The sequence below is a fragment of the Falco biarmicus genome, chromosome 8, assembly GCF_023638135.1.
Source record: "Falco biarmicus isolate bFalBia1 chromosome 8, bFalBia1.pri, whole genome shotgun sequence".
Classification (NCBI taxonomy): Eukaryota; Metazoa; Chordata; class Aves; order Falconiformes; family Falconidae; genus Falco; species Falco biarmicus.
In genome coordinates this window covers 45,560,039-45,582,541 of record NC_079295.1, presented here as the reverse complement: position 1 = coordinate 45,582,541, position 22,503 = coordinate 45,560,039, and the positions used below count along the sequence as shown (strand labels likewise).

At 57.7% G+C, this 22,503-nt stretch overlaps 3 protein-coding genes across 5 annotated transcripts; 1 reads left to right on the top strand and 2 right to left on the bottom strand.

Annotated features, from left to right (window-relative positions):
• The first annotated feature begins 55 nt into the window (after positions 1-55).
• DND1 (DND microRNA-mediated repression inhibitor 1) lies at positions 56-3,994 on the top strand. 2 transcript variants are annotated; one of them, XM_056348713.1, is made up of 5 exons: positions 56-154; positions 1,187-1,304; positions 1,425-1,886; positions 2,642-3,037; positions 3,312-3,994. In XM_056348713.1, exons 1-5 carry the CDS (start codon positions 137-139, stop codon positions 3,326-3,328), a joined length of 1,011 nt encoding a protein of 336 aa, XP_056204688.1. In that variant the 5' UTR covers positions 56-136; the 3' UTR covers positions 3,329-3,994. The 2 variants fall into 2 exon arrangements, with proteins under 2 accessions (XP_056204688.1, XP_056204687.1); XM_056348712.1 differs by lacking the exon at positions 56-154 and having other exon boundaries at positions 230-1,304.
• Positions 3,995-10,492: 6,498 nt separating this feature from the next.
• Positions 10,493-12,785, bottom strand: WDR55 (WD repeat domain 55). Of its 2 annotated transcripts, none has more exons than XM_056348709.1 (7): positions 12,533-12,785; positions 12,324-12,424; positions 12,168-12,255; positions 11,841-12,020; positions 11,624-11,723; positions 11,349-11,518; positions 10,493-11,206 (listed from the first exon to the last, which is right to left on the bottom strand). In XM_056348709.1, exons 1-7 carry the CDS (start codon positions 12,745-12,747, stop codon positions 10,849-10,851), a joined length of 1,212 nt encoding a protein of 403 aa, XP_056204684.1. In that variant the 5' UTR covers positions 12,748-12,785; the 3' UTR covers positions 10,493-10,848. The 2 variants fall into 2 exon arrangements, with proteins under 2 accessions (XP_056204684.1, XP_056204685.1); XM_056348710.1 differs by having other exon boundaries at positions 10,497-11,170; positions 12,533-12,784.
• Positions 12,786-13,369: 584 nt separating this feature from the next.
• On the bottom strand, positions 13,370-22,502 carry IK (IK cytokine). Its single transcript, XM_056348697.1, has 20 exons — positions 22,388-22,502; positions 21,570-21,636; positions 21,249-21,341; positions 20,725-20,784; positions 19,984-20,151; positions 19,785-19,899; positions 19,473-19,543; positions 19,312-19,358; positions 18,882-19,045; positions 18,669-18,777; positions 18,221-18,260; positions 17,596-17,815; positions 17,217-17,235; positions 16,636-16,713; positions 16,271-16,352; positions 15,664-15,721; positions 15,158-15,246; positions 14,766-14,874; positions 14,044-14,078; positions 13,370-13,611 (listed from the first exon to the last, which is right to left on the bottom strand). Exons 1-20 carry the CDS (start codon positions 22,401-22,403, stop codon positions 13,584-13,586), a joined length of 1,668 nt encoding a protein of 555 aa, XP_056204672.1. The 5' UTR covers positions 22,404-22,502; the 3' UTR covers positions 13,370-13,583.
• Between the last annotated feature and the right edge of the window lies 1 nt (position 22,503).

The following is a 22,503-nucleotide window of genomic DNA, read 5'->3' as shown; positions in this document are numbered from 1 at the left end:
GGCGGGAGCGGGGCGGGCGCTGCCGGCGGGTCCCTCCCGCGCTGCCCGGGGCGGGGCAGCCGTGGCGTGGGGGGCGGAGCGGCGGCGCTGGAACCTTCCAGAGCCGCGGGCCGGGCGGCGAGGAGGAGCAGCGGCGATGGAGACGGTGGAGACGGTGAGCGCCCTTGGGGGGCGGCCCGGAGGCGAGGGGAGCCGCGGTGCGGGGCACGGCTCCCCTCGGTGCTGTCGGGCGGGGGCCGGAGCCCCCGAGCCCCGGCTGTGGGACCCGCGGGCGGGTGGTGCGGCCCCCAGCCCGGTCCGGCCCCTCGCCCGCCGCGGTGGCCCGGGGCAGCCCGTGCCGCTTGGAGACCGGGGGGGTGTTGGCACCGCATCGGTGGGGCCTGAGCTGGGCTCGGCCCTGTCATGCCTCCCCCAGAGCCCTGGCGCCCCCCGCAGCCCCCGGTACCGGGGGGGCCAGGTGGTGCCCTGTGCTGGGACCCGGCCCTGGGAGCCCAGGGCCGTGGCGGGGGATGCTGTTGGCCTTCCTGCTCCTCACAGCAAGATTGCCTCGGTTTGACCCCCACTGTCATCCAAAGGTGGGTTTTTGTCTTCAGGAAAGATGAAACCCCTTGGAGGGGGAGAGGTGCCTGGGGATGCGGGGGTGATGGGCGAGGTGAAGGCACGGTTTCACAGGCCCTGATGAGACCTTAGTGAGCTAAACCCTGATGGCATTGGCACACAGATGGTGTCTCCAAACCCTCTGTGATGGCCTCAGAAGCTTGAGGAGATGCTGGTAGAAGAGAGTTGGCTGTCTTGGGGTCCCAGCCTGTGTGGGATCTCACGGCCTGATGGTCACCTTGACTCCATGCTCCAGCCCCTTCTTGCAGCACCAGTGAGCAGCCATCTGGGCCTTGGCTCTCAGAGCCCTTGCAGGCAGCCACAGGGGAGCTGCTGGTGTCCTTGTGCTCTGCTGAAGTTGCTGGACTTAGTCACGTGGAGCAGGCTTGGGCAGTGGGCATGGTACTCCTTGGATGTGCAGTGTTGAGAGGCCCCTCAGGTTTCCTCAGGGCAGAGGGGTTCAGTGTTTGCTTCTCCACGTGCCGGTCGGTGCTAGGCCTTGCAGTTGCTTCGTGGGTTTGGGATGCCCCTAGTTGGGAGGCTGGAAACTCTTTGCCCCAGCAAGCCCCAGTATCATCTCCCTCTTCAGGCATGGATTACCAGTGTTAATAAGGCCAACAAGATGGCCCTGCTTGCCTGGGCGAAAGAAACCGGCATCAACCTGGTGCAGACCAACGGGCAGAGGCGGTATGGTGGCCCCCCTCCAGGTATGTGAGAAGAATATCTCAGTACCATGGTGCCCTGGGAGCACAGCACGTAGGGTGCCTGGCGGGCACGGAGGTGAGGTGGATCTCACCCACGTGCACTGTGTTGCTGTGTGCCTGCAGGCTGGGTGGGCGACGCACCACCAGCGGGCACGGAAGTGTTCATTGGGAAGCTGCCGCAGGACATATATGAGAACACACTGATCCCACTCTTCCAGAGCGCGGGGAAGCTCTACGAGTTCCGCCTCATGATGACCTTCAGTGGGCTGAACCGGGGCTTTGCCTACGCCAAGTACAGTAGCCGGCGCAGCGCCAAAGAGGCCATCGCTGCCCTCAACAACTTTGAGGTGCGGGAGGGCTGTGCCATCATGGTGTGCAAGAGCACGGATAAGTGCGAGCTGAGCGTGGATGGCCTGGCCACCTCGGTGAGCCGGAAGGAGGTGGAGGCCATGCTGCGGCAGGTCACGGAGGGGGTTCTCAAGGTCACCCTGCATACCAGCCCCTGCCAGAAATGGGCACAGCTTGCTGTGCTGAAATACAGCTCACACCAGGCTGCTGCCATGGCCAAGAAAACCCTGATGGAAGGTAAGTGGGAGGTTGGGGTGCTGTGGGACGCTGCTTGGGATGCTGGTCTTCCTGGTATCTCTAAGGAAGGACCGATCCCACCTCCAGACTCAGCTGTGAGGTGATTTCAGCCCTGAGACATCCCCTGTTCTCTCCCTGTGTCCCATGGGAGGCCCGTTGTCCTCAGTGGTCCGGATCCCCGGCAGCCCTTTTGCAGACCAAGTGGTGCTGAGGTAAAGGGGCTGCTGGAGGTCATCAGGCAGCTGCCTGCTCAGAGCAGGAGCATCACCAATACCAGCCCAGTGCATGCAGAGTGTTGACCAAGTTATTAAACCCTCCTCGGGGATATGCCCTACCCCTCAGTGCCCCGTCCTGCGGTTGCACAGCCCTGTGATGGGATGTGTTTCCCAGACAGAACCAGAACCTCCAGAGTCCTGGTTTGTACCTGGTTCTGCCCCAGCAGAGAAGTGCTTGGCTTTGACGTCTTTGCACCTGTCCCTAAAATCAGGCTGCCCCTAAAATTCCCTGAGCTTTGCAGCCCCAAGGCCACCTTGGCAGCAGCCGGGGGTGGAGAAGCAACCATCCTGCGGCTGTGTGAGTGGTTGTGCAGGCAGGGGAAAGGGTCCTGTGCAGTTCATACAGTGTGGGTCGGTGCCAGACCACCCGTGGGCAGGGTGTCGCTGTGCCAAGTGGTGGGGGACAGGACAGGGTGGGGGGTGGGTGGTACTGGATGGCTAGTGTCTGAACATCTGCCAGCTGCTGCCCATCTCTCCTAGGGAACAGGCTCAGTGGCCCATATGTGAGGGTGGATTGGCTGAACCCCGACCTGAAGAAGAAACTGCAGTCATGCAGGGAGAAGCCATCATTCAGCCAGGTCCAAGGGGACAAGTGCCTGGGAGTCCCCACGCAGGCACCCCTGTCTCCGCTGCTGTGCAGCGCAGTGGACCGCCTGAACACGCTGTGCTGGAGGCAGTACCGGGGGACCCCCATGTTCCTCACCAAGTGTGTCCAGGCAGACCCCAGTGGGTGGCTGAGGTTCTGGTGCCAAGTGGTGATCCCAGGGTGTTCTGTGCCCTTCAGTGGGTTCACGTGGGTCTGGCAGAATGGGCCAGGCAGGAGCAGGCACGAGGAGGCGAAGGCTGCAGCGGCGCTGCGCATTCTTCAGATGCTAGGTGAGTCTTTGAGCGGTGCCAGTGCCAACCCCCTGCCTTTCCCAAAGTCCTGGAGTGTCTCTGGGAGTGTGGAGCTATGGTGCTTCTAGTGCATGGGGGGAGCCAGCCTGGCGGGCAGGGCTGAAGGAGTCACTCCTTTGCTGGATGTGACCCCAGTGGCTCTGAGCTCCGGGTGGGATTTGTGGCTGGCAGCAGGGGATACAAGGGGAGGGGGTTTTGGGGTGCTGCTCCCTGCAGCACTGCACAGAGCCTGATGCTTTCTTCTCCGCTGCAGAGAGCCAGCTGACATAGGCAGCTGTGTCCTGCCCAAACCAGGAGCTGAACCTGAGCTGCCAGCCTCAGTGTCGCCAGCTGCAGGAGCAGTGTGTGAGCCCTGCTGGGGACCCGGTCCTGTTCCAGGCTTTCAGTTTGTTTGAGTTTGTTTTGAGAGCTGGGTGTGGAGGATAGGCCTGCTGCTCTGGTCTGTGACAGCTGCCTGTCCCCTGCCAGCCTTTGGGGTTCGTTCTGTTTTTTGGGGACAAAGGTTTACCTGCCCAGTTTGGCTTTTACATTGGTTTGTGTTGTTCTGCTGTGGTGGAGACAGGCCTGGTGCAGGTCTTGGGAGAAGGAGAAGCTGCTAGGAAAGACTGCCAGCAGTGGCTAGGGAGAGGGGACAGTGGGGGCCACCTGGGCACCTCTGGGGGCCATCTCACCTCTGCTGGCATGCCTGGTTCCTGAGGAACAGCCTCAGGTGAGGACGAGGCCACACGTGGGGACTGTCCTGGTGGACAGGGGACATTCCGTGGGCTGATGGAGCTGTTTCTAATGAGGGGAGTGCCTGCAGGCTCTGGGGGGCGCAGGGCTCTTTGGGCTGCGGGGAAGTAGCTGTGGGGTTACTGGCTGCACATGAATGATTCCGTGAGACCAGGAGGTCCGGCCGCATGCTGTTCACTTGGTATTAAAGTAGCCTGGAAGGGACTGGCTGTGTTGTGTTGTCTTCTGCTCCCACATCCTTGGCTCCCTGCCTCTCCAGCACCTGCTCGATGCTCTCCCCCCACACCAGGCAGCCTGTCTTCTCCAGTGGCAGGAGAAGGGACAGTGTGGGACTTGGATCCATCCTGTAGCTTCCAGGCTCCGGAGCCAAAGCCTGCTGGGCCCCTGGAAACAGCGGTCACTCCTGTAGGAAGCAGCAGCCCCTGGCACCCAGAGCTTTGTGTCCCCAGCTTCTCACTGGGGTCATGGGAGTCTTTCTGCCTGCCTTTTGGTGTGCCCCAGGCTCCTCCAGGCCCCCCTTGATGATGCCCCAGTGGTCTTTGGGGGTGCACCTCTGGGACATCATAACACCATCATGCTTTTCTCTGGGGCCTCCAAGCACCTTTCAGCATGCTCAGTGATGTAAAAGTGATTTCTGATGAGCTCTGCGGGGCTTCCAAGTGTGTTTCAGGGCATACCTGGGTGCCTCCTGAGCGCAGAGCTCTAGTAGTCCTTTCTGTGCAAAGGACCTGGGTGCTTTGCTGTTTGCCACCAGTGGTCTCCAAGGGCCTTTTGGGGCTTGTTATGGTCCCAGGTGCCTTCTGATGCACTTAAGGGACTCCACATGTCTTTCTATGCTGCCCAGGTGCCTCCAGGTGCCTTGCACTGCAGCACAACAGACTCTGCAGTGCCTTCAGGTGTCCTCCAACAGTCATTCTGCACTCAATACTGATGAACCAGTGCTGTTTGCAGTGCCCAAGTGCTTCCCAGAGCTTTGGGATGTGGCCCATGGGGCTCAGTCCATTTGGTGCAACTTGCATGGCCTGCACACCTATCTGTGCTTCCCAGAGCTCTACCGGTACCTTCTGGCACACACCTGGACCCACCAAGTCCCTTTGGCAGCACCTAAGTGGTATCCTTACTGCTTTTGGTGATCCCCAGAGAGGATTGAGTGCCTTTTGATGCACCCCCAGGTGCTGCCAGGTGCTTTTCTTCTACTTCCCAGAGATCTGCCTGTCCCTCCTGATGCACACCAGTACCCTCACCATCTCTGTCTGTGCACCTGCAAGAGCCTCCAAGTGAATTTTGGTGTCTTCAGAGAGTTTCTTGTTGCACTGCAGGAGCTTCAGTGTGCCTTTTCTGGTGACGCCTTCCTCTGGGACCTCCATGTGAGTGTCTGTGCCCCCCAGAGATCTACCAGTGCTGTCTGAGGTACCCCAAAGACCTCAGGGGCTATGCTGGCCCTGGGGACGTGTCGTAGCTCGGGGCAACATGGGAGGCTGTGCGTGCCCAGGAGCGGGGCTGGAAGAAGGGTCACCCCAGCTCCCGAAGCAGCCAGGTCTTTTCTTCCCACCAAGGACCGCCTTGCTCTCTAAACACGCTTCTCAGAGGAGTCTAGGTGCAGCTGATCAGTCCTAGTAATAGACTTGGTCAATAGTTTAGGTCTAAAGGATTATGCCTGCAGCCGTTGACCAGAGTCAGAGATTTGTAGATTTCACACAAGGCAATGCAATACTAACAATAACAATCAGTATGATAAACATTAACGCATGCAGGATTAGATTCTGAATCCATCCACTAATTCTAATCCAAGCCAACTGAAAACCTTTGAAATCCACCCAGTCTGTTGCCACTGTCATGTCTCGGTTTCATCTGCTCACGGAGCTCCTGGGTCTGGGCTGCAATTTTTCACATTTGGTTTGTGGCATGATACAAGGTAGCAGCCACATTCGTAATTGACACACAACAGGTTTCCTTGGGATGGGTGGTATTCAGCCACCCACAAAGACCTTGTCTATTTCATAATACCATATCTAGTGTTAATTTATTCTGTAAAACTATTTTAGCAGTCCCTTGCAATTGTGCATCTATTGCACTTACAAATATTCTTGTTCAGTTTGACAAAGATTCCACTTGCCCTGTCAAATTCTGTCTATATAGTTGATTGTAAACTATCTGTGTCCAAAACCCCCCAAATGATTTCACTGCTGAATTTACTTCCATTCCTGGGGTATAATAACTTAGCCATGGCACAGGAGGCAGTACGCTGCTCTTGGTTTCTGTGCCCTGCTCTATCAGCTAACCCTTGAACATAATCAAAAGCATATAAAGGGCATAAACTAGGGAGTCCTAAAGTACAATAAGTTATCCCAGAAGAGCTCAATATAGTCACAGGTTCTGCCGTCAGAGCAAGCCCAAACAGTGGTGCAGGAATCAGAACTTAACTACATGTGGCATTAAAAGTTCCCACACTCCAGTGGCCACGATGATAATGATTCAGTGGGAAGTGACATTTTCGTCCATTCCGTATCGCCCACGTACCTACAGAGGTCTGGTTGAGAGAGGGGTTGCAGCTGGGCTGGTTGCATTTACTGGGAATGGGGGCACTACAGTTACGGCATAAACAGATTGTCCTTAGAGCATAATATTTGCCAGCAGCCATCCACGCCCAGGGGTGTTCGTTTATGTTGGTGCCATTTAGAACAACTGTGCAGTTCCGACTCTCAACAGGAGTCGGAGCCCAGGTATTCAGAGGGCTCTTGAGCCATTTGGCATTTTGTTTTCGTGCAGCTGAAGACCAAATGCAAGAGGCCTCTTTGCTGCCAATGGGACAACCTGTACCACATCTTGCAGGGAACTCCAAGCACCATTCCACGTTAATGGCACCAAAGTGTTTGAAAGTAATCGGAGTTCCCCAGTGTGGTCTATGATCCAGATTGGTCATCCATGGAGTGAGGGTACACGATACATGGGTTGGTGAATTGTTCATGGTTGCGGAGTACACAGAGCAATTTTTATGCCATATATCTTCATATGTCAAATTGGTGGGCCATCAGTAAAGGAGAGCAGGCACCACAGGGATCACACTAACTTCCCTTACAGTGCGATTTGTTTCCCATAGTTTTAAAAGGGCTTCTGATATGTTTAATGGAATTACAAAAATAGGAATTTCTTCCTCAGGTAGTTGGCATTGACATGCAAGGCGTGCGTTGTCTCCAACTCATCATTTTACAAAATCCCTGTATCACGGCATAGGTCATATTATTACTGGTAGCAGGGATACCCTTTTTATTTTTAAAAAATCTGTCATTATGATTATTTCTTGCAACTATTATTATTACCACACATATACATACTAAACTTACATGTATCTTCCTAAAACTACTCAAACATAATAGGCTCATGTTGATCAGAACTCCAGTTGTGACTTAACAATCAATAGTACAAACAGAACAACAGCAGCAAGTACAGTTAAGCCTGGAGTAAGTTTCAAATCAACATCTTAATACACACAAGTTACTTCAGCTATGGCCCCAAACAATATCACAGGTTTCTTAGCTGTGGCCATATTAAATTTTGGGTTCCAGATAAGTATGAGGATTAGAAATAGAAATGCCCAACAAACAAAATTCAGCAGTCCTTGGGGCACTCCAGAGTGGTCTAGGGGAGTCCTTGATCTCGGGTGTGATCTGGCATTTGGAGTACCTGCAGGCACAAAAGCCTTTGCCTTTACCTCTTTTAATGTTTTGCTCTGCTCACTTCTACATTGTTCTGTCTGCCCTACCACTTTGGCCCTCCTCAGCTTTCCAGTATTTTTGGGCCCATTCTATCCCCACTTGGGATGGTGTACACTTAAGTTTTTGCAGCAGTTCATCCACGGCAACCCTGTCCATGATGACAGTTTACTGTCAGTACAGGTATGAGTCTGATGCATGGCTAAGGGGGGGCGAAGCCATACCATTGAGTCACAAGATTCAGAAAGGACCCCCTTGCTTTCTAATGCCTTCTCAGAGAGGAGCCTGGGTGCAGCTGGATCCAATCCTAGTCCCAGAGTTGGTCAACAGTTTAGGTCTAAAGGATTACGTGCATGGCCACTGACCAAAGTCAATGGTTGCCTGTCAGCCCTCTCAAGGACTTTCACCGAGACAGCTTCACCAAGTCAAAGAGATAGATGATTAAGGCAAGATACAAAAAAATCTGGAACTGCTGTAAAAAAATACACTTACTGCAAAAATGGAGCTCGAGTTAAACAGTTCAGCCCTTTTGTTAATGATACTTTCCCAGGTAACATCTGATGTAGTCAGAAGCGTGAGTCTTAACTGAAGCAGCATCCCTGCCTGGGGAGGAAGGAAGCCCAGGGCTGCCCACCCGCCCGGTGGCTGGAGCTCTCATCCTCAGAACGGATGATTCTAAATGCCACTTCTATACCCCTGGCGAGGTGGGACTGTCAGCTACTGTGTGCCGGCTGGCCCTTCGCAAGGCTTCTCAGTTCTGGAAGGCTAGCAGGGCCCGATGGCTCAGCACGGGCAGGGAGTGCAGTGCAGACATATGGGGGGGTCTTTCTGGTTTTGCTGCAGCCACGTGGGGCTGTGAGGTCCCTGCCTAATCCCGGGCATCATTCAGTCAATATCAGCGTTAGACCACAACCCATCATGACTATTTTGCAAGATAAGCACAGTGTTCAAGTCAAACCCTGCTGCTTGCCACTGACTTCTGCATTCGGCACCAACAAGCCCGGACAAGTGTGGTCCCTTGGCCCCCTGGCAGCTTTCTCACTCCCCCCACCAGGATGGGAGACAGAATTGGAAAAAGCGAGAAAACTTGTGGTTTGAGATAAATGCAGTTGAATAGGTAAAGCAAAAACCGTACAAGTGAGCAAAGCAACTGTACACGCAAGCAAAGCAAAGCAAGGAATTAATTCCCCACTCCCCACGCAGGCAGGTGCTCAGCCATCCCCAGGACAGCAGGGCTCTTGTCAAGTGTGACAGGGATGTGAGAAGACAAACACCATCACTCCAAACATTCCCCCTTCCTTCTAGCTCCCCACCTTTATATGCTGAGCATGACACCATATGGTCTGGGATATCCCCCGGCTCAGCTGGGGTCAGCTGTCCGAGCCGTGTTCTCTCCCAGCTCCTTGTGTCCCCCCAGCCTGCTCGCTGTGGGGTGGGTGAACAGCAGAAAAGCCCTTGGCTCCGTGCAAGCGCTGCTCAGCAGTAACTATAACATCCCTGTGTTACCAACTCTGTTTTTAGCACAAATCCAAAGCACAGCCTCATACTAAGTACTACTGCAGCCCAGCCACAACCAGCACAGCAATGCTGGGGGTTTCAGTGGGCTTTTGCCACTCAGGTGCCTCATTGCCACCAAGGACACAGTCAGGGGTCCCCAGGCCAAGGTGGCCATGCCCTCAGCCAGGACTGACAGGCTGTGGGAGGTACAAGCCAGCGTGGGAATGCTGCAGCCCTGCGCGCCCGTGCCCCTTTCTCCTGGTCCGTGCTGCCAGTCAGCCAGCAGTGAGACACATGGGCCACCCTCTGCCACCCCCTAACCTGTGGTCTCCCAAGGTCCCTGCCTCACGCCAGGACAGGTTGGGCTTGATGTTGGCATTGAAATGCCGCTGGCTGCTCTCACTGCTCACACTAGCACCGTGCTCTTCCCCACGTGTGCCAGACCCTTGCAGGGTTGAGGTCAATGCCACTGAGGGGTGGGCTGCGAGGGAGGGGGGGAGAGCAGGAGAGCTGGGTGCTGGCAGTGACCACCTCGCTGGAGGTGCCTGGAGATGCCCAACTGCTGGGCACATGTGGTTCCCCTGCCCAGGGCACTGCTCGAAGGTGGCATGATGCTGTGCCAAGGGGCTGTGGGGAAAGTGCTGCATCTGGCCGAGGCCACACCGTGGGCACAGATGTCACCCAGCCCACAGGCTTCCCCATGGCAGTGGGAGGGGGGTGTCGGGCCCCTGCCCTGGTCCATGCTGCCTGCAGCCTCTCCCAGGCCACCAGCCACCCAGCCCAGCAGGGATCAGCCAGCGCTGGCTGTTCTGCCAGGCTGGGCATCCCCCACCACCTGGGCAAGAGCCCTGGCTCCCTCCCAACGCCAGCCACAAGTCACAACACCCCAGTGCAGGGTGCTCTCCCCCCTGGCCCCCCCAATCCCCAGTGCCCTGCAGGGTCCTGGACATGCCCAGGCGTGCCAGGGAAGTGGGAATGAGCCAAAGCATCGGCACAAGGCGCTAGGAACTGAAAGGCACTGGGTTTATTTGTAATAGAGCTGATGTCTAAAGTAATTAACAAAGGCTAATTGATGCACCGGTTTGGACAGCAGTGCAGGCACAGCAGGGGCCAGGCAGGCCCTCAGGAAGGGATGAAGACCCGTTTGCCCAGGCCAGGCACCCCAGAAGCCCATGTCACACCCCCTACCCCCTAAGCAACGCCCTGCCTTGCCTCCTCCCCAGCCCAGCACCCCCAAATACACCAGCAAACCCCAGCTGTAGCCACACACACACATTCCCCTGCCCCCCAGCTCTATCCCCAGCAGGGTTCCCCAGCCATGTCCCCCCGATAACCCAGAGCCGCCCCCCCCCCCCCCCCCCCGCCATGTCTCCCCTGTACCTCAGAGCCCCCCTGCCCCCAGGTACCCAGATATCTCAGCCCCCTCCCAGCCACCAGGGATCCTCAGTCATGACGCCCCCCAAACCCCTCCACCAGGGACCCTCAGTCACATGCCCCCATCCCTGGGCCCCCTCCACCCCAAGGACCGTCAGCCACGACCCCCTGCCAGTGCCTCTCACCAGGAACCCCCAGCCAAGTCCTCCCACCAAGGACCTCCCACATACTGGGGTCTCCCCTATGTCAGAAACACCCCCCCTCCCCTGGGACCCTCAGCCATACCATTCCCAGCCTGCCCCCCATCCTGGGGCCACCCCCGCATTCTTTCCCCCCAGGTGTCTGACACCCCGTATGTGCTGCCCACCCTGGTGGTACCAGGGACCCACGGTGGGGCAACCCCCCCACCTGCAGACAGTGGTGGCAGCGCCCACCCACACGGCTGTGCCCTGCTCCCAGGGCGTCCCCGGCCCCTCAGTCACTGTCACCATCACTGTCGGTCCCTGCTGCTGCTGCCTCTGGCCCGGCCTCATCCTGCAGGTCGGCGAAGAAGTCCTCCCCACCACCCACCGCTTTGCTGCTGAGGGCCCGCAGCGGCCCTCCCTTCTTCTTCTTCTTTCGGTAGTCGTCCACCACCAGCCCTCCCAGGGCTGAGACGTCCCAGAACTTGACCTTCTGGTCATGGGCGCAGCTGGCCAGGAGCTGCCCACCCGGGGCCACCGCCAGCTGCTCGATGGGCTCCCCCAGGTGCTGCCCAACACAGCCCAGCACCCGGTTCGGCAGGACGTTCACTGCCCTGGGGACAGGGGGGCTGGTGGGGACCCTGCAGGGCCTGCTCCACCACCAGCCCATCTGCCCATGTCAGAAGGGAAGGGGTCCCTTGGCCCTAACCAGGCCGATGTCATCCCACCCCCTCCAGCCCCCCCACCCCCTCCACACCCCCCCACCCCCCTCCACACCCCCCACCCCCTGACCTGATGACTCCATCCAGGGACCCCACGCAGACGATGCTGTCTGTGATTGGGACCATGCAGTCAACAGACTCGGCCCTCAGAGCGAAGCGGTCACTGGCAGCCCCAAAGCCGTCCCAGTTGAAGAGGTAGATGGTGCCTTCACTGGAGCCACATGCCACTTTCTTCCCCCTCTAGGCAAGCCGGAGGGCAGTAAGGCAGAGGCACAGCAGGGAACCCAGCTCGCTCGTGGAGAGGGATCCGCTGGACCCTGCTCTGTGGCAGCGCCAGGTGCCAACCTTCAGCAGCACGACAGATGTCAGGTCCCCATTCTGTGGCTCTGAGAGCAGCTCAAAGCGCCGCCTCTTCACGTTGAAGACGCCCAGGGTGCCATCACCGCTGCGGGGGATGGAATGGGCACGCTGTGAGCAAGGGGCACGGCACGGTGTGCCTCCCCCAGCTCTAAGGGGAGGCCCACAAGGGCATGGCAGAGCTTGGCCCCAGAGCTCCAAGTACCTGGCGGTCAGCAGGATCTTCCCATTCCCATCCACAGCCATGGCGCTGATGTACTCCTCCTGCTGACGGGCCTCCAAGATGGCATCCCCCTTGCGCAGGTCCCACACCTTCAGCGCGCCAGCATCATCACCCGTGGCAAAGACGTGGTTATCAATGGGCAGCACGCAGTTGAGGGCCGAGCTGCAGAGACCCCAGCCCCACGCCGGCACAGTCATGGCTCACATCGCAAGTGAACGGCCACCAGACGATGCTCCAGCCTCCACCCGCATGGCTGTGGCCGGAGAGGGATGGGGACAGAGCCGGGACGAGCCACCCGTGCTGACCTACCCGTGGGCTTTGGGGAAGCGCGTTTCCAGCCGTCCTTCCTCCACCGTCAGCATGTGGATGGACTTGTCCTTGGACACGGTGAAAAGCTCTGGAAAGCCGTGTCAGCCGGCCGGCCCCGGCGCCCCCCGCTGCCACCCCCCCGCCCCCCGCACTCACTCTGCCCGTCCTGGGAGAAGGCCACGTCGCGGCACGACTTGAGGTGATGCCCCGAAGACCAGAGCTGCCGGTTCTCCCCCTCGGTGCAGGAGTACGAGTACCTGCGGGGCCGGGCCGGGCTCGCAGGGAGCCTCGACGGCCGGTGCCCCGCGGCTCCCATCGCCGGGACCCGCCCCCAGCCCCAGCTGGGCCCCCACGGCCCCACTCACAGGTAGACGTCGCCGTCCACGTCCCCCGCCGCCAGCAGAGGCCGGGCCGGGTGCAGGGCGATGGCGTTGGCCGTCGCCTCGAAGCAGATGTCCTCGGGGGTGTCCCGCAGCCGCGGCTCCCGCCCCGCCGGCCCCGGGCCGCCCTGCGGGGAAGCGGGGCACTGGGCCCGGGCCGCGCTAACGCCGCCCGCGCTCCCCTCTCCCGGCGCCGCCATGGCGGCTTGGGCCTGCGCGCCGCGTGCTCCGCGTGGCCCCGCCCCCCGCGTGCTCCGCCCCGCTCCGGCGCACGGCCCCGCCCCGCCGCGTCACGCGCGGGCCCGCCCCAGCCCGGCGCCACCGGCCGCGAGGGGCTCGATCCCGCGGGCCCCCGTGGCCCGTACCGCCGGGACTCGCCCGGCAGCTCCTCCTGCTCTCCCCGCAGGCTCCTCCGCTTCTCGCCCCGGCTGCCCGGCACTGCTCCGGTAGTTTTAGGATCTCGGGTGGGCAGGGCCCCGCGACGTCCTGCCCCCGGCCCCCGCCCAGCCAGGGGCCACCCGCAACGTCCCCGTCCGGACCCACAGGGGCTGGTCCATGTCCCCAGACCCTGGCGACGAGCTCTGCTGGCCGCCAGCCCCACCTGCCCCCGGCCGCGGCAAGTCTGAGGCACGGGCAGTGGAGCGGGCTCATTTCCCTCAAACAGGCCCATTTGCAAATTTTATCCAGGTCTTGACAGAGGCTGCTGCCCCACACCCCAGAACGCTCCCCCAATAAACGACCCAAGGCGGGGGTGGGGGGGCTCAGGAGGTGGCACCTCTGCTAATCAGAACACAGCTTCCTCTCCTTCCACACAAACGGGTATTTATGCAAATTTAATGCAGTTTTATTACAGCTACAACATTTACACGTCACAGGCTATACAACCAACACTGGAGGAGAGCGCCTCGGCACACCCCACAGCACGAGGCTGGGGGTGCTGTGCTGCCCCGCCCAGAGCAGAGAGGGGACAGCGTGGGGGACAAGGGCAGCACGCCAGCCAGCTCGGGGAAAACAGACCAGGCTTCCAGGAACTGCATCAGTACTTGGGACGTTTCACCTCAACCCTGGAAGACACAGAGGGGCAGGACAACGGTGAGGATGCAGGGCAGACAGCTCTGTCACCCTCCCATCCAGAGCTCGACCCTGAGCTCCACAGTTTCACCCCACAGACCAGTGTGAGGGGGCCCCCCCAACAGCTCCTTGGGACACCCAGCCAGCTGGGGCAAAACCACCTGACCAAGGGAGAGCCTCAAGACGGTCCTGGGGTCTGCTCAGCACCCACCACCTATGGCCCAGGGGAGAGGTGCCCAGCAGGTTTAGCTGAACAGAGCAGGACAGGAGCACCCCCATGGGACCAAGTGTTCTCCACTCCCAGCCACTCTGCCAAGGGCTGGCAGGGAGGTCCCTGCCCCCTGCAGCCCCTGCGGGAGGTGGCAGGAGACAGCCAGGCCCCAGTACCACACTGCAGCTCTGCCAAGAGCAGAAATGTCACTAACCCATCAGCCTCCAACTTCTTCCTCTTCTCGATGATCTGTAGAGAAAGCACAAAGTCCAGTTACCCTCAGGGTACCTGGCTGCCCATAATCGCAGCAGAGGGTCTGTAGGGTGCAAGATACACCCAGGGAGAGCTGTAGCCATGCCAGAGCAAGCTAAGGCGAGTTACAGTTGTCCACAAACTGCCCAAAGTCTGGAGAAGCTTGGCCTCTTCCTCCTTTGCTCCATTTTGGCCACCAAAGACCATTTCTTCTCACCTTCCCCTGGCCCATCCCATACCACCGGGGTGCCCATAGCCAGCTCACCCTGCCAGGACAACCCCCAGCTCTGCTGGTTATAAAACAGGGAACCACTAAATATGCCCTGTCCCCCCCAGCCTCTTTAGATGGCTCTGAGCTGCCAGCTTTGGACACGCTCATCTGCTGCAGAGCTCAGAGCAAAAAGCCCCTGATGGGGACTGCTCCCAAGGCAACAGCTCCAAATGCAGCTCCAGATGCCTCTGCAGTCCTGAAGCCCTGAGTATTCAGCCAATGTTCTTGCAAGGAGCCTCTTCTAGAGAGCCAGCCCTGGTGCACACGCACACCAGCGGTGCCCAGCTGCCAGGACACAGGCTGAGCTGAAAAGCTGTGACTAGGACAGCAAGGGAAGGATAAGGTGGGAGCTCTCCTGGGCTATGCTGTCTGTTTAGGCTCTGAGCTGACAACACGCCAGTACCAGCACTCACCGCACTGATCTTCTTCCACTGTCGGTCCAGTTCTGCCTTGTCATTTGTCTCCTTGAAACGACGGGTTTTGCGTCCCTCAGACATCTTGATCCCATACTGGAAGGCTGCCCTGGGGAAGGAACACAACAGAGCTCAGTGCTTGCTGGGGATCCACGGCCTGCCGGGGGAACGGACACATCTGCCCCAGCCATAAGCCTGTACTCCAGCATTGGCTCGGGCCCCTGAAAGCAGCGGCTGAGCAGGGGTCCTCAAGAGTGATACTAAGAGCAAAGACCCAGGATCCACAGCTCCTCTTCAGGTCCTCATCAGGCAACCCCCAGGGCGCACGTTTGGCCAGCACGGCCACCCGCACACAGAATCCTTGCTCAGCCCTTCGTAAGGGCCGCACTCACTTGGGCAGAGCCTCTTTGTTGTTCATGTATTCACTGTACTCCTCCTGGGTGTCAAAGTCCCAGCGGCCCAGAGGTCCTTTCTTGTTACCCTGCAGCAAAAAGAACCCAGAGCAGCTCCTTAGCTGACACTGGCCAGGGCTTCTCATGCAGCCCTGTGCACCCAGCCAAGATCTGTCTCTCCATCAGCCCCCAGTCTAGCCTTGGCTCAGAAATCCCCTCCCCGAGAAGCCCCAGACAGGAGATTCTGTGGAAGAGGGAGCTGAGACAGACTAGCACACCTCCCCAGCACCTCTTGGTCAAGTGCCAGTTGCACATTTTCTCCCTGTGACGATGGATCCCATCCAGCCCCAGGCACAGAGCAGATGAGCAAACTCCGAAACACATTCAACACCCAGCCCTGGGGCACACAACCCCTCTGCACAAGCCTGCTTCTCTCCAGTGGGATCCTCTCAGCCTGCACCAATGTCTACTTCGCTGGCCGGTCCTAAAAGCTGGTGATGGCATACCTGATCCATTTTGCTGTAGTCCACCTCTTCATCGCTGTCCACAGCCATATCATCCATTCTGTAAAGAAAAGCAAGCAAAGAGTGCGTCCATGGGACACGGCCTTGCAGCCAGGCTGGTGGGAGCCACCTCTTGTGGCCTCAGACTGAAAACACTCAGTTCCTGGACCAGAGAGAAGTTCCTCCAGCTGCAAGGCCTGCAGGTGAGCTGTACCACAAGGGCATCCAAGGCTGCAAATGTTTACAAGATGATGGCAGGCTGAAAGCTGTTCCTCTTCTGCCAAGGGACTACTTTGTGGCCAGAGCTCAACAAGCACATGAATTACCAGGGAACACGGCAGACTCCCAGCCCGCTCACCCTCTCCCCTAGCATTGAGGGGTAGCTGACTCCAGGTAGCCATTTATAGCAGAGACCAGCTAAGAAAAAGGCAGGTCTGTCAGAACCAAGGACTTGGGGGAGCATTGTAACAGTAGGATGCAACCCCAAAGTCAGGCCCACTCCTTCCAACAAGTAGTGGGACTGACGTTCGCGTTCTTGCTGCCAGAGAACAGCTCTTGTGCTCCTTTGCACACCCTACTCCCAACCCACAGCTTCTTGCTGCTTCCTTACGTAGCAGGGTAGCACTCGGCGTAGCTGTTTGACATGCCAAAGAAGTCCCCCAGCTGCTTCTTGTCTTCTGGCTTCTTCAATGTGACAATGGTCAAGGAAAGCACTACCATGTAGCCTTACAGCTAAGGGCTGAGCACAGCCAGCCAAAGAGCCATCTCCTGCCTCAGCACAACTGAACTGGATGCTGCAGAGCTTACGTTCTGCATATGATCTGCATGGTTTGGGCGGCATTTCTCTGCTACAGGAGGAAGAGCCCTCCCAAGTGAGGGAGGACAGCCACATGGCCATGCTTGGGCAAGGCCTGCCTGCAAGGGAAGCCCATCCTTGCAATCAACCAAGCTGGCACAGACAGTAACAAGGATATGACTCTGCTCCTTCCCAGCCAGCAGCTCCAGCAAACTTCTCGTTGATGGACTTGATGAGCTCCTTGGCTGAGCCGGGTCCTGGAGTAGAGAGTGCAGCAAGTTGAGTTTTGGGGTAGGAACAGATCACCGCAATACACACTGGGATGGGCAGAGCCCCCTTCTGCAGGACCCATTCATTGGGATGGGGTAACAAGCAGAAGGATGGGCTGCATATGAGGTAGAAGAGGAGGAGCCAGGAGAACACTGAGGAGCAGCAAAACAGTTCAAGCACAGAAAAGGCAGGCTGATCCTATGAGACCCTGAATCCTCCTCCATTTACAGCCAGCATAAGGTTGTCTGAACTAGTCTGCTGCCAGGGAAAGATCTGCACACACACTCAACCCAGGCTGGCACGCAGCTGCCTGTATGTGCAAGACTCTTCACCCCAAAACCCTCACAGCAAGCAATTCACCCTGTCACAGTAGTCTCTAGAGCACGCGACTCATGCAGGACAGCAAGCCAAGCAGTTTTGAAATCTGCAACCCTGTACAGCCTCACTCAAACATCCAGCCTCATTCAAGTGTCCAAACCACCTGACTCACCTTTGTCGATGTCTGCAGGCTGCAAAGAAGAGGGAGAGATACCATGTCACCAGGAGGGCTGAAAGCAGGCAAGTGACAGTGCTGCATGACTCACAGCTCCACTTTAAGACTCTTTGTGGCAAGCACACAGGGATGAACCACAAAAACTACTGGCTTGTGCTAGTCCTGCCTTACTTGCTAAAGGAGAGGACAAGCACAGAGCCACCTACCAGCCCCTGGCTGGAGGGACAAAGCTGAGCAAGAGCTGAACACTAGTATGTGTGGGAGCATGACCAGAGATCCCCAAAGCCACCAGTGTGACCCCACCAACCCAACAGCTGCATTCCCCAAAGGGAAGAGATCAGGTGGGGCAGTCCAGGCTTCACAAACCAAGGCTCACCTCATCATCAGCCTTGGGCTTCTCAAAGTAGCTGTGCCTCTTCTTTTCCTCCTCCCGCTCCCGGTCCCGCTCCCTGTCCCTCTCTCGCTCCCTGTCACGTTCTCTGTCTCTGTCACGCTCCCGGTCCCTGTCACGCTCCCTCTCGCGGTACCTCTCCCGCTCCTTCTCCCGTGGCATCTTTGCGGTAGAGGGCACATAATCCCCAATGTCTTCAAAGATACTAGAAGAAGGAAAGAACCTGCAGTTACGGGTGCTTCAAGAAAAGAGACTGCAACCACCTCCCTTTGAACTGGAATCTGATAAAGGGTCATGCAGTGCCAACACAGAGAGCTAAGGATGCCCACTAGAACTGGCTTCCACATCTGTCAGAAGTACCACTGCCTTTCGGCTCTCTTCTGCTGCCTGGACCTGCTCCTTGTGGTCCAGAACAACAGAAAACCCTTGCCTGCCTCAATCCTGAAGTCAAAATCAGAGCTTGCCTCCAGCCTTGTCCCACAAACCATAGGTCCAAAGGCAGCTCACTCCAGAAGCACTAAACCCAGCCCTCTCCAAATGTGGTGGGCCAAAAAGACATATCTCAAGGCAGACAGCTGTGATCCCATAGCCTAGGCAGGGGGGCACTTACTTCATATCAGCTTCAGGGGGCTTCTTCTCATCCAGCTTCCCTGCAAGGACACAACAGCAGTGAGAGGCACTTCATCCACTCTGCTTCCTGCATTGTTCCCTGTCCACAATCTGGTCTCCAAGCCCCAAGAGTGGCAGGCTTGGAGGATGTCCTGACTTCCTCTTTGGTTACCACATCACGTCTAGCTCCCTCAGGAAGCCATTTTATCCCTCCCTAACAGGGGACATTTCCCCAAGAAACTGAGCCTTAACCAGGAAGAGTAGAGCAGCACAAGGCACCCCTTGCAGCCAGTCCCCTGTGGTCCTGCCACAGAACAGCCTGCCTTCAGGGCACTGCTTGAGAAGCTGTCCTCATGGTACAGGGGAATGCAGCAAATCAAAACGCATCTTATTCTCTCTGGATATCTTCAAGCATTAAGTCCTACCACTTGGCTCCCTTCAGCTCCTACCTTTGTCTTTCTTCTTGAGCTTCTTGTTGCGGGTCCCTTGCCTGAGATAGGAGAGGATCTGCGTCAGTTTGCTGATGACAATGTCATTGGTGGTCAGTGTGGTCTGCGCCTGAAAGAGAAGTCCCCAAGGAATTGTCTGATTCCCTCCTGGCAAGACTCGCTCTCGCCAATTCAGACCAATGTGGTCAAGCAACCTGGACACTGTCTGGGTACCTCCATGGTGGGGCAGTCAGCCTTGCTCCGGATCAGAGTGGTTGGGATGTCGGTGTCAGCATACTCATCATCCAGATCTACCACATAGGCCATCCTCCCTGGCAGGAACAGCTCATTCCGCTCATAGGCCTTGTTCTTGAACAGAATGCGGTAGATGTTGCGACCTGAAGAGGAAGTAAACGCATGGGAGAGCTGCTTTTACAAAAGCAATGGACACACCCATAGAGAAGCATATTTGGTTTATCAGAAACATCAAAACCACCACGTAAGAGACACGCTTCCTCCAGCCCTCAAATTCAGAATGCCTACACTTCAGATTCTCCCCCCTCCAATGACTAAAGGTTTTCATTTCTCCATTCACCCTCCAGGATCTCTCCCACATTCACAGCACAACACAAGGTAGGGAATAGCCACATCCACACAGTCTTACCCAGCCGGGTCTTAAATTCAATTTTGTTTTCAGGATCTTCGTCTTTCCTGAACAGAAACAGAAAAGAAACAGAAGCATTATGATAAGTGCCTGCATCCTCTGCACCCCCCTTCCTGGGAGGCAGCTGTACACAGGAGAGTGCAAAATCCTCAACCACTCACTTCGTTTCTTTCTGGGGCTTCTCCATCATTTCCTCCTCTTCCTTCTCCTTGCTGGCAATCTCAGCCCGTACCTGGCCACAGAGTAAATCCATGCATTACAGACCAGACCAATCTGTGCCACTGTTGCCCATGAGAACCAGTACACCCACTTCCACCAGCTCCCCAGTCCTTAATAAATCTTTCCCAGAGAGAAACCCATGCTGACAAGACGGAAGCACCCTTTAAGTGGCAGCTACTACCCTCTGCCCACCCTCTCTACCTGTGCGAGCAGACAGGGTAGAAGGGCAGCAGCACAGTGACATCTGTGCTCACCTTCTGCAACAGCGCAAAGTCCAGACCCTTCACCAAGTGAGTGTGCTCCATGTCACCACCCAAGAACTTGGACTCCTGGATCAACTGTCTTCTCTTCTCTGCAGCAGATTTATCCCTGTGCAACAAAAACGGAGCCAGTTACAGGACAGTCCCTCTGGAGCAGGCTGGCAAGACAAGGCCATGCTGCAGGTTCACATACGCCTCTGCTGTTGGACCCACAGCCCTGTAGTTGGCAGTTGTGCTGATCAGCTCCGTTTCCTCGTAGTCCTTGTTCACACCATCTCTCCTCTCCTTGGCTCGATCCCTGTACTTCTCAGCCAACTCCCTCTCACGTTCTATCTCCTGCTGGCGCAGCTTTGCGTAATAGCTGGGGTTGGAAAAACAGCTCAGTGTTAGCATGACACGTCCACACTTTTGATGCACTGGTCAAATAACAGCCCCCGAGGCCCCACACATACCTGTCCTGGTCCCAACCCCTTCCCCAAAAATGTAATAAAGCACCATGGGATACAACATGCCTGGAGGACACCAGACAAGATGAAACTGCTGTACTGAGGTTAAGTAAAGAGGAGCTCAGTCCTCCCTTCCAAGGGGAAGAGGTCAAGCGCAGTCCTGCTGTGCAGATGTGCCCCAAAAGACAGTCACCTGTGTGCAGATGTCCCAGCACTGCCCTGCTCTGCCAGACACCTGCAGAGCCTCTCCTGCTTCTTTCAGAGGTGAAGCTTCACCCCCACAACCTGCTGCCACCCTCCCACATCTGTTTCCACAAGCAGTGACAGTCACTCAGTCTGAATCTTCCTCAGTCTGCTCAGCTTCAAACCCCCCAAATAATCCAGGCCCCTCAGGGTCCTCTTTGGTAGCCCAGGAGCTCAGCAGCTGCTTCAATGGGAGGGACAAGATTTATGAAGACAATCCCTGATGCATTGCTTTCTCCATTTACCTTTTCTTCTTCCTCCTGCGAGCAGCTGGGTCTTCATCTTCATTGTACTCCCGGGGCATCCTAGAAAACAGCAAGAAACCACACGTAGAACCATGAAAACACAGGCAGCTAGACAGAACAGTCCCCCAGACACAGGAGGCTCAAAGATGGGAACAGTACAGGCCCATTTGTCCCTAGTTCCACTCTATCAGCAGGGAAAGGAAGGAAAAGCACTGATATTCACAGAACAAAACCTGCCTCCTGCACAAAGTGTCTTAACAGTCATGCAAGACTTGCTCTATTGTTTACAGCAGGCCTGACCCACTTGATTCTCCTCTTAACACACACATATATAGCTTACATGGAGCCAAGCACAAAGCAAGGCCAAGGTCTGCTCCTCAGGCCCTGTTTGCACGCTCACTAGCAAAAGCCCCTTTAGATAAACCCACTGCAAAGCGCAGGAGGAGAGACAGAAAGTCAGGCAGGAACAGAGCCCCAGAGGGAAAGCGGACATGCTTTGTCCCACAGTGTAGAGTCCTACTCACTCATGGTGGCGAGATTTGGATGGTGGCGCAGATGTTGGCGCAGCCCGCGGGGTCATGAGAAGCTTTCTGAAGTCTTCATTGGTTAGCTTAGACCTGCAAGGAAGAGAGGAAACAGAAACAATCCCCCAACAAGCTTTGACAGCCCAATGGCTTCCGAAGAGACAGAGGGTTTTCCAGCAATGGAGCTAGACACAGGGTCCCCGTGGAGGGAGCCCAAAGGCTGCATTACACGAGTCACTCCCAGCCTCTAGATGGGGGAACCAGCCTTGGGCCCCACAGTCCTGCTCCAGTTCTGCCCCTGCACCCCACTTTCATACTCACTGGTGGAAGGAATGCGAGTCATCCACATCGTGGCCATCAGGGGCCAGGGGGTTGGAGAACGGTTCATCTGGGGGACAGGCGAAAAGAAAGCCCTCAGAGCCTGCCTGCAGTGGGTTCAGCCCCTCTCCGACCTCCACAATCCTCCCAGCCCCCATCCCTGCTCAAAACCAGGGATGGGCGCAGCAGTCACCCACCACCCTGCTCCTCTGCCAAGCCCAGGCCGCTAACACCCTGGGGTGGCCTTGCCAGGGCACATGGCATGAACGGGTCCTGGTGTCGCTGCCCACCACAAGACTGTGCCACCCCCTAGCCCGACTCCGCAGCCTCTCGGTGGATGTTCTGCTTCCCCCAGGACGTGGCCTCCGTACCTCCTCGGGGGTGTCCCGTCCCCTGCACGCCCCAGGACTGACTGTACATCCCCTCCGCTCCCAGAAATGTCCCAGTGCCGTGAGCGTACCCTAGGGTAAGCCCCCGCGCAGTCCCCCGAGCATCACCCCTCCCGCCGGGCTGTCCCGGGGTCCCCTCCCAGGATGTCCCCCGCCTCAGCCTCTTAAGGCCGTCACCGCACACCTTCCCTGCGCCGGGCTGCTCCCGTCACCAGGCTGGGGATGTGCCCGTGCCTGTGCCCCCCCGAGGGAACCTCCGCTTCCCCGCCCCTGTCGCTACCCCAAGGCCAGGGTGGGCCTACACTGCCGCCCCTCCCCCGCCAGGGCCGCTGCCCTGCGTACCGCGGCACCCCCCGCCCGAGGGCCCGATGCCCTGTCCCCCGGCACGTCCCGGAGCCCCCCGGTGTCCCGCAGCCCCCCCGCCCCGCTCACTGTCGCGCTCCGGCATCGCGCCCCGCTCCGCCGCCCAACCCCGCTCCTCGGCCGCGCTCCGCTCCGCTCCGCTCCGCCGCCCCACGTCACCGCTGCTCCCTTCCCAGAACCCCCGC